Genomic DNA, 11,121 nt, shown 5'->3' with positions numbered 1-11,121 from the left:
GCCACCGTATATACTGTAGCTGCCCTGTTGGACAGGAATGCTCCAGCCCATCAAACACGATCTAGTAACTGGATCACACTTAAAGTTCCACGGACTAGTACAGGACTTGGCAGGAAAATTATGCAGCCCCAAAGTCCTGGAATGACATTCCGTCAAAGTTAAAGTTGGAAGTTCTTCTTTCCCTTACGGAATTTAAATGTCCGATTTAATTTCTCTATGATTCATGTTGTAACTGTTTTTAACGGATTGCACTGCACATTGTTTTGTTTGTCTATTTAGTTGTACACTCAGCAGTTCTGTAAATGAGGTGGCCTCATCTCAGAGTATAAATAAAGGTTTCAATCAAAAATTCAATCAAACCAATTTTACAGGTCTTCCATTCAGTCACTCAAACAAGATAAAGACAGTCTGCCGTGGTACTCGTTATTCATGACTCTCTCTGCATGTATTTCCACGGCACAATGTTTACTGTAAACACTTCACTGTTGAACGTTGAGGGGCGGTTATAGGGACATGTTATTCTTTTTTTTATTATGTTTTTGGTAGATTTGTATTGTTTTTACTACGGGGCAGTCCGGTAGAGAGAGAGACAGAGGAAGAACGGGAGACAGAGCGGGGGGAAGACATTCGGCAAAGGACGGCGGGTCCGGGAATCTAACCCGGGTGCGCTTCGCGACGCAGCGCGTTACATTGTTCGCCATTGGGCGCCCGAGGGGACATGTTATTCTAACTCCTACACAGTACATGTGGAACACGTGGAACCTTTGTGACATGTCACAGAACTTGTCGAGAGGTAGCACATACCGTGTAAGAGACTACTATACTCGGAAGACAGAGGCAAAGAAAGAAAAATATAAATCTACAGATTTAACACATTAAGATTGTATGTACCGAGTTTCCCATGTTTTCTTATAGAGTAAAAACTAAGGTCAAAGGGTATTGCATGTAGACCTAGCTGCTAGAAAGAAGTACAGTACAGGCACCACATCAGGGAAGCACAATTTATTATTATAGTCAATACTTGGCTGCTATATCAAGCTAATGCAGTTTCCAAAATGATTATTCACAAGTCAAGATTAGGTGGAAAATCTTTTTTTTTTATTCTTTTTTCTCCATGCAGTGGTAAATCGTTCAATCATTTGTACAGCAATGAATAATTGAAGTGAACTTCAATTCAATGTCAACATGCCTGTGTGTGTGAGTGTGTACATGCACACGTGCGTGTGTGTGTGTGAGTGTACATGCACACGTGCGTGTGTGTGTGTATCATGTGGTGTGGGGCTTCACCCACTTGTATGTTCCTCCATAACGGAATCCCACCCTCTTCACAAGCTCATCTGCTTCACTCGGCCCGCGGCTGCAGACGAGGATGGAAACGGGAGGGAGAAGATATTATTTTGACCGTTCAAACTTTAAAATCGCTAATAATCGAATGTGTTTTTATTTATAAGATTAATTCTAATGAAGGGAAGATTCCTGTACAATTTAAGACCTACTTTAAAAACAATAATTTGTCCCACTCATACTCTACTCGTCAATGTTTACATCTTCATCTTCAATTACTTACAGGGCAATTTTCTATTAAATATAGAGGTGTGAAATTATGGAATGATTCTCTCCATCTGGCAAAAGAAACTTCAAAAACATACAAAAAAAGGGTTGAAGGAACATCTGATTATTATATTGTAACTGTATTGTAACCTGTGTATTGTAATCAGTGTATTGTATTTTACGCACGCACGCACGCACGCACGCACGCACGCACGCACGCACGCACGCACACACACACACACACACACACACACACACACACACACACACACACACACACACACACACACACACACACACACACACACACACACACACACACACACACACACACACACACACACACACACACACACACACACACACACACACACACACACACACACTTATACTTACTTACTCTCACATACTCCAACATTGATCTTGTTTTTCAACTTGCTATGATCTTGTTTTTCAACTTGCTATAATATGTAATATAATTATGTTTATTATTATTATTATTATTATTATTATTATTATTATTATTATTATTATTATTATTATTATTATTATTATAGGTGGAGGTTTCTTATAAGCCTTCTGGGCTTTTCTGCCTCTTCCTGCACTGTATATCTTTTGTACTTTGTACAGTTGTCGTTGTTGTGTTGTTGTTTTTATACTGTGCGAAAAACTCAACTAAACTAAACGTCATCACTCTACATCTACCGATTATGTGTTCTATGCTGTGTCGGTACAGACAAGATGATGATTCATTACGGGTGATAACTACAGTCGGATACTCACCATTGTTTCCTGTATGATAAGGTTGGTTGGCCCCTCTCTTGTAGGGGCGCGTGATAAACATTGGTATTCGTTTATTTTCTCAAAGCTCTTATTGGTGAGTGAGCGACGTCCATACATTTCAGTGATATTGGATTGGAACTTTGTGTAAGGTTCCCTCCCTGTGCTTGTTCTGATGTTGGAAATACTTCCTTCTGCTTTAATGCTCCATACTCTTGGAATGTCTATTAAAGATCTATACTCTTCCAACCTGGAAGATCTTCTTGTTTTTGTCTATTTCATCTTGTTTTTATTGTGTTGTGGTATACATGTTTTCATCTTTGTTCCATCTTTGAGTCATCTTATCTTTTACCTGTATGCATTCGGCATCACTGTAATGAGGGAAACCTCAGTGCCCTTCAAGTTTAAACAAAGGTTGAAGCACCCGCCTTACCTTCCGTATGTGTACGGGATGGGAGGGGTCTTCTCCCTCTCTATGCGGTGGAGGAGGGGGGTGAGGATCCTCCAGGCTTCTCTCAGCTCATCGCTGGGACAGAGAGACGAGTCAGTTAGAGGGACGGCAGTGCTGTGTGGACACTTATAATACACTGACGTAAAGATTCAAGATTGTTTATTGTCATGTGCACAGTTAAACAGACAGTTTGCCGTACAATGAAAATCTTACTTTGCTAGTCCGCCCTTCACACAAAATCACACAATACTTAATTTTTTTCTTTTTTTACAATTTAAATACAAGCGAGTGCTAAAGAATAAGGTAAAAATAGATCTTTTTTAAAAAGGTATAAGATATATACAAGGCACAGTGAGTAACATTGACGTTATTGCATGTTCCGATTCACAGTGTTTACAATATAAATAAGGAGGTGAGAATGGGTCACAGCATAAAGCACGCAAGACCATGACAGCAGGTACTGTACCTGCGGACAAAGTGCATCTGACTGCCACAGAAGACATCCAGGATCAGACGCTCGTATGCGTCTGGGAGCTTTACATCCTGGAGACGAGACACACCGGGCAACTGTTCAAATGCTACATCCACGATCATGTCTATACAGTGAATGATTCATTTAACTTCCATACATTCTAAACATGCCTATATGCGTGTGTGTGTGTGTGTGTGTGTGTGTGTGTGTGTGTGTGTGTGTGTGTGTGTGTGTGTGTGTGTTGTTGTAATGTGGAACTGAATAGCTACAGGATATTGTATCACAAATACTAGTATCTCAAATGACTCTGTGGCAGAGCATACCTAGCGAGGACTGAAAAGAAAAACAAAGACAATAATTCCAAGCAATTCCTTTCAAGGGTGAAGCAACGGTGCAGCGGGCATGGAGTACAATGTGGGACAATTTGATGGCTACATCTTGTTGCATCATGTAGTATGCACAGTTTGCCCTCCTACCCTCTGGGAGGCGCTATAGCAATTTCCGTTCCAAAGTCAAGCAGGCTCAGGAGAGGCTTTTTCTCACTGAACTCTGTACACCCGCTTTTGCCTTACACTGTAATCATAACTACTAACCTAGGTCTATCCACATAACACTGCATGATAGCCATGTACAATTAAAACCCTGTATATACTGTATATTTATCTACCGTCTATATATTTACTATCTGTATGAATATATCTGCATATATTCCCGTTAACATACCCACTATGTGCACTGTACACGCTGTATACACTGACTATATCTGGATATATCCCATACCTACTCTATTAGTTACACCACCACTGGCTAGTATGGCTTACGACCATAGTGTATTTATACTTGTATAACTGTACATAATAATACTGTACTTGCATTTGATTTGCATATTTACTCAGTAGTTTTGTTATAATAATTAAATAAATAATAAATCTGTCATCGTAAATCATAGTCAGTAGTGAAGACAAGGGCATGTGAAGATACTCAATTCATTCATTAATTTACAGAGCATATCTCTCACCCATCTGCCAAATGACCACTGAACATACTGTATAGGATGGTACGGTGGGGTTGACGTCAACTATGCAATTTCCCCTTGCGGACAAGTTCTTATCTTATAGACCTTTATCAGTGGAATTACGTTGCTAGGGAACAGCTTGGTCCCAAGTGCATTTCCTATGAGTTATTGATATTAGCAAACACTGTAACGGGAAATACACCTGGGCCCATTTAGAATGTTTGTGTTGTCAACTTTTTTTTTTTTATCCACTTTTCTATTTTTCTCCCATCCCAATTTCGTATCGTCCAATTCAACCCTCCCCTATCTCGAACGCTGTTTCTTGCCTCCCACAAGCCGGCTGCAATGTGGACGAAGCCATACATAGCACGAGTCCCCTCAGATACTCGAGGTAGCAGCCATTGCATCTTTTCACCTGCGCGGCGCGATCTTTCAGCGTCAGGGGTCATCGCTTCTTGATTCTACTGCGCAGGCGCACCAACCGACCTGTAGGAGTCGCTGTCCACAACGTCCGATCCCCACCCCTCAGTTTTCCCTCCCCCTAATACTGCCAATTGTATTAGTACGGACGACCAGCCAAACTGAAAACAATGTGGAGAGCTGGGCTCAAACCCAGCGTCTCCAGCATTGGTGGTGAGTGCCTTGCCCACTGCACCACCTAGCCGCCCTTGTGTTGTCAACTTTGAAAAGGTTTATATACCCATGTCCTGCTCTCCTCAACTACCACTATGCCACTAACTGTAGTTTTAAGTGTAGCATACCTTGTATCTGCTCTTGTAGGTGAGGTCCAGCTCCGTCTCCTCTGGGCTGAAGTAGACCCCCGGCTTCTTTGTCATCATCTTCAGGTAGATGGCCTCGTCCGGCTGCACCCGCACCACCAGCTCATTCCTCTGGCAGCGCTCGTCGAAGATGTCCCCTGGCACGTCCGTGAACTGGAGACGCACCTCCGCCTTCCGCTCATTCAGAGCCTTCCCACAGCGCAGGATGAAGGGAACACCTGAGAAACGAATGGATGGATGGATGGAGAGATGAAAGAAGAGGCTTGAGGCTGAGATGAATGGTTACAGAACAGTCATACAAAGGGAAACTATAAGAAGAAGAAGAAGAAGAAGAAGAAGAAGAAGAAGAAGAAGAAGAAGAAGAAGAAGAAGAAGAAGAAGAAGAAGAAGAAGAAGAAGAAGAAGAAGAAGAAGAAGAAGAAGAAGAAGAAGAAGAAACATACCTGAAAGATACACACACACACACATATGAGGCATGCACACATACTTCGTGATACACGTACCCACGTACATATATCTGAGACACACATGCATGCATGCTCTCATGCACACCTACATATATCTGAGACGCATTCTCTCACATGCAATATGGAGAAGGATGGCATCCCGATAGAAGACGCAGCACATACCTGCTCGCAGGTAGATCGGTCTACATGTAAAGTATGTGCATCAGGGATATATATGCACAATGTATAGTATTTTTTTTCGTAAGTATTTTTTTTAATTTCCATGTCAGTTTTTTTTTTTTTTGTCTTTTTCCCCCTCCATTTTTCCTCCGATTTTCTCCCATCCCAATGTTAGTCGTATGCCAATTCCCAGTCCCTTCCTGGTCGCTGCGCTTTACCCCCCACAGTCAGATCATTTGGGAGAGTGGAGGCTACCACGTGCTTCCTCCGACACACGTCCAGCCAATCACCGCTTCTTTTCACCTGGCAGCGCGGATTCTCATTGAGAGGGCGTAGCGTGTGGGAGGACCACACTATGTATGTTCTTACAAAAAAAAGAAAAAGGCAAATCTTGGACGTTGCATATTGTGATGTGGAAAGATATGTGTTGAATATTGGAGCGATTTGTGCAAAAAATACCAATAAAAAAAAAAAAAAAGAAGAAGAAGAAGAAGAAGAAGAAGAAGAAGAAGAAGAAGAAGAAGAAGAAGAAGAAGAAGAAGAAGAAGAAGAAGAAGAAGAAGAAGAAGAAGAAGAAGAAGAAGAAGAAGAAGAAGAAGAAGAAGAAGAAGAAGAAGAAGTCTTTATTTGTCATGCAGATTTTAACACACACATGCGATGGGCAACCCACAGGAACACACACACACACACACACACACACACATGCACTGAGTCGCTGAATGAAATGTTCTCTGCACTTCCCATCCCGTCGTCCTTCCCCCCAAGGGCAGCCGGGAGCAGACACGGGCTGTAGCGTGCGCCGCGCCCGGGGACCAATCCAAGTACTCCTGTCCATCTTTGTCAGGGACGCGACAGTGTTAGCAATCTGTTGTGCATGTCTTTCCATTGGGTTTATCTTATCGGGAGGGGAAACCCTTGCGAGCACAGTGAGAACCATGCAAACTCCACACAGAAAGGCCCGGGAGATACTGGCAACATGGCAACCTGGTCTCCAAGCGGGAATCGAACCCAGGACCTTCTAGGTGTGAAGCGACAGTGTTAACCACTACACCACCGTGCCGCCGTGCAAATATAAACAACAGGAAGGTAAGAATACAATACTGGTATCCGACATGGAAAGAGAAAAGAGGAAAGAAACGGATGATGACTGCTCTCACCATCCCATCTCTCGTTCTGGACGTAGAGCACTGCGGTGGCAAAGGTTGGTGTGCAGGAGCCTTTGGGCACGGTGGGGTCATCTAGGTAACCCAGCTTGGACTGACCCTCCCCGCCTGGGTCCCCCACATACTGACCCAGCACCACATCTGACATGGTTACTGGAGTTATACACTTCAACACCTTAACCTATAGCACACAACAGAACACAGGACAATACAGTAGTAAAAAACATGGGCCGTCTACGAAACTAAGTGAAAAAATAGTCTTGGCATGTATGTAGACAGAGCTATGGAAAAACCCTACTGTCAAACAGTCCTACCTTCTCATCCCTCACATCATCGGAGCTGGTGGAGGCAGGTTTCTCCATGGCAACCAAAGACAGCATCTGGAGGAGATGGTTCTGCATGACGTCACTAGATAAAGTAAAGATAATGAACAATGTAAATAATTTTTGTTTACTTTAACTAACAGGAGAATGTCTTTCAAAGTTTCTTCAAATAATCAGATTTGAGAATCACTCTCTCACCGAATGATGCCAAAGTCGTCAAAGTATCCACCACGACCCTGAGTACCGAACGGTTCCTTGAAGGTGAGGACCACACAGGCCACGCTGTTCCTGTTCCATATGGGCCCAAATATACGGTTCCCAAACCTGAGAGACGACACAACACACCACCAAAATACAACACTGCTAGAAACACTAGAACATCTACAACACTGGACAGAGGATAAGGACTTTTCTTAAGGCTCTGTGAAACAACTTTGGGTGACTTTAGCTTAGTCCTAATCCGTTTGTGCTTTCTAGCCAACTGACACTAACTACCAAACAAAATTGAATGGCAAAAAAAAAGAGCCCATACAGACTTGTCTCCTGTTTAGAGAATCCATGCTCGACAAATGTGTGTAAATAACACTTGCAAAATAAAAGCAGTCCAGCACCTGAGCACCATGAGGTTCTGCACCATCTCCTTGCCCAGGTAGTGGTCTATGCGGTAGATCTGGTCCTCTGAGAACATGGAGGACAGGTGGGCCGACAGCTCCTGAGAGCTCTGGAGGTCCCGGCCAAATGGCTTCTCCACAATCACCCTGTTCCAGCCTCTGGGACGGATAGGAAGACATCAAGTAAACCTTTGTTTTTCATTAGATTGACTTTCTGTGAGTATACATGAGTGAGTGAAGCACCTTTCCAGTACAGTTCAGTGACTAAATGTGTGCGAAATTGAACGGTACTGACTTGGGGCTCATACAGTGGGCACTGATGTTCTTGCTGACGTCGTGGTAGACGCCAGGTGGCAGTGCCAGGTAGAAAAGTCGTTTAGCATCAGCACCCCCGGGCAGGGAGCCTATGTGGGCGTTGAGCTGGGAGAAGGAAGCGCCCTCATCGTACCTGCCAGTCAGGTAGGAGTGCTTAGTGAAGAAGGCTGAGAAACTATCGCTATCCTCATCAGTAACCTGGGAGATCGACCAACAAACCCATGTAAACACACACACACACACACTCAATATCTCAATATTCTATCAATATAATTAACCATGCCTCCCAATTATTTTCATCATATTATATTGCAATCCTGTATAGTTTAATGGATAAAGCATTGCATTGAAAATGCTAGGGCTAGGGATGTGATTACCACATGGTCCTGGTCTACAAGATACACTACACGACTAAGGTACCCATGTACATGTCAAAATACTTCCCAAAGGTCAGTGAATACCACGACCACAACACCAGAGGGAGCTCCACAAATTATGTTAAATTCGCAATTATGCCACATCTATGTAGAACGCCCTACCCACAGCTGTAAAGGAATGTGAATCAGTACCCACTTTTAAAACCACTCTCAAGGAGCACCTACGGGAGACTGCAATTCGAAACTGGCCCCTGTAAATGTCCTAACCCAACCCCCTCCAATGTACAGTAAATGTCCTAACCCAGTAATACACAAGACCCTCTTCTTGGAACCAAGTAAGGTTTCGTCGATAATCCAATGTACAGTTACCCCCACCCGCCTACCCACCCACCCAACCACCTCCAATGTACAGTCGTCCCCCCCACCCCACCTACCCAACCCCCCCCCCCCCCCCCCCACCTCCTCCAATGTACATTTTCTTCGTCAAATGTATATACCGGTACTCTCTTTTTCAAAGAAATTTGTATCACAAATACTGTATTTGTAAATCTGGTATGTCATAAATGTATAGATGTAGCAGTACTGTCTATCTTGTATAGATGTAGCAGTACTGTCTATCTGTATGTCATGTATGTCATATATATGTTATGATGAATTGAAAATGGGGGACCCTGATGTAAATAAGACGAAAGTCTTTCTCTGGTCTGCATCTCCTTAACAATTGTGTGTATTGAGCTGTACTGTATTGTACCCATTCTGCAATCTGTTAATAAAATGTTCAATCAATCAATCAATCAACCAACCATGTTTGCACTAAAGGTACTCAAGGTTGATTAAACACATCCACTGTAAAACCATGGCATATTAGGTTATGCAAGCATGCTGCATGCATGAACACACGCTTTGTTTGAACACAACCCACTGAGCCTTCCTTTAGTGGCTAGTGTGTATTAAAATGGGAAAATATTACTTGGATGGGTTAATTGAAGTACCCTGACAGCAAACGGAACAACTCCTCCTTTACCTTCATATGAGGCAGACATGCCGTCCTAATATCCTCCACAGTCAGGTTGGAGCGGGCAAAGCCTACAAAGTAGGTCTCCCCAGGAAGCAGGCCATCTCTGAACAGCCACCTAAATGAGAGACAAGAGAGGCACTCAAGAGCGATAACGCCCAACACTGGTCAAGGGTCAAACCTCTACGTACCACGGGTTAAAAGGGAGACGACAAAGCTAATCTTTGAACAGTCATTCATAGTGGGAGATAATATGCGAGAAATAACTCACCATAACGTGGGATAGATCTTCTTCTTTGCGAGATCTCCCTGTATGGAGAATGATGAAAGTAAAGGGATATAATAACGCTCTATTGATAACCACAGACACTGGGAGCAGAGCCCATCTGATTAGTTCAGTTTGAGATTAAGTGGTGTGACAGGCGACAGTGATATGACGGGTCACGGGTGACTGGAGGGGATATAGGTCATCGAGTCTCAGGCACACAGGGTTGAGTAACAAGTGGGAGGGACGGCGCAGCCCACAAGGTACAAGGAACTCTGAACACGTATACGTGATTCTGCAAACTTCAGAGGTTTCATGTAAACATTTGAATAAATTAATTAAATTAATTAGTTGTTTTCATAAAGGACAATGGATTATGCTGCACCAGAAAACAACCAATTGGGAGTTAGTATTTTATGATCTAGGATTTGGGATTGGACTAAGGCCAAGAACAGCTAGACAAATGTCCCGAGCTTTAAAATTATGTCCCTCTTTCAGTGCTGGATAAAGGGAAGGGCCGATGCAGCACATTTCAGTCACCACGCTCTCCATTCCCATTCCTCTGCTTTCTCTAACCGGTTGCTAACACACTGCAATATTCCCTATTCAATTGCTCCCTATTGAGGCTTTGTAAACACCATTTAACCCCATCTCTCCCAACCCCCTCCTCTCGCCCCACATTTGGACTTCGGAGCGGACTGAAGTCTAGATGGAGACACTGCCGCTGTACCAATTCAAATGAGCAGGACAGATTGAAAAATATGTTTTTATAAAGATAAACATTTAATTAAAAAGTCATTTCCATGATTCTCAGTAAAAACATGTGAATTAAGGAGAAAGAAAATGCATACTGCATAGTTTAAAAATAGACGAAGAAGGGTTCATATCTCATATCACATGACTGTCAAGAGGTTGTACTTACAGAAGCTCCCAGTATGATAAAGATGTGTGTGCCATTGTGTCCAGATGGCTCATCTCCATAGAGCTCCCTCCTCAGCTGTCCAAATACTTCCTTACGAGTTAGAGGCTCAGTGTTCATCTTCTGACTCTACTTGTCTCACTCTGTTCCCACCAGGCACTCTCTTTCCCATGGCCATGGCCACACACACACACACACACACACACACACACGCACACAATGTGGAAACTCAATCTGTCATCATTGCATTGCAGAAAAACTCAAGCCAGTCATTGCTGCCACCTATTGTTGCAAAGAAAGAATGTCTTGTCAGTCAGCACCTCCTGCATCATGAAAGCAGTGGGCTCTACTCCATCTGCAGGGTAACTATGAAAGCCACAGTCACATTCTAGCAGACCTGGTTTGGCAACTAGGGAGGGGGTTCTCTCCCAGAAATGTCACACAGATCATTGTCACTTC

At 43.2% G+C, this 11,121-nt stretch overlaps 1 protein-coding gene across 1 annotated transcript; it reads right to left on the bottom strand.

The window, feature by feature from the left end:
• Positions 1-1,203: 1,203 nt before the first annotated feature.
• On the bottom strand, positions 1,204-10,798 carry LOC311243545 (glucose-6-phosphate 1-dehydrogenase-like). The gene is made up of 12 exons (XM_084332799.1): positions 10,666-10,798; positions 9,750-9,787; positions 9,488-9,596; positions 8,067-8,284; positions 7,772-7,930; positions 7,359-7,484; positions 7,152-7,245; positions 6,832-7,018; positions 5,031-5,266; positions 3,249-3,325; positions 2,765-2,857; positions 1,204-1,357 (listed from the first exon to the last, which is right to left on the bottom strand). The coding sequence occupies exons 1-12, from the start codon at positions 10,780-10,782 to the stop codon at positions 1,267-1,269; spliced, it is 1,545 nt and encodes a 514-aa protein (XP_084188925.1). The 5' UTR covers positions 10,783-10,798; the 3' UTR covers positions 1,204-1,266.
• Between the last annotated feature and the right edge of the window lie 323 nt (positions 10,799-11,121).

The sequence above is a fragment of the Notolepis coatsorum genome, assembly GCF_963971535.1.
Source record: "Notolepis coatsorum genome assembly, chromosome: 17".
NCBI lineage: Eukaryota > Metazoa > Chordata > Actinopteri > Aulopiformes > Paralepididae > Notolepis > Notolepis coatsorum.
The sequence above is the reverse complement of the archived record's forward strand: the minus strand, read 5'-3'. Positions and strand labels throughout refer to the sequence as shown.

Excerpts from the sequence above, each read along its gene's own strand:
- LOC311243545 (XM_084332799.1), bottom strand. The coding sequence starts at position 10,782 with ATGAACACTGAGCCTCTAACTCGTAAGGAAGTATTTGGACAGCTGAGG. Across the intron at positions 5,267-6,831 it reads CCAGAACGAGAGATGGGATG|GTGTTCCCTTCATCCTGCGC; the intron begins GTGAGAGCAGTC and ends TTCGTTTCTCAG. Across the intron at positions 2,858-3,248 it reads CAGATGCACTTTGTCCGCAG|CGATGAGCTGAGAGAAGCCT; the intron begins GTACAGTACCTG and ends TCTCTGTCCCAG.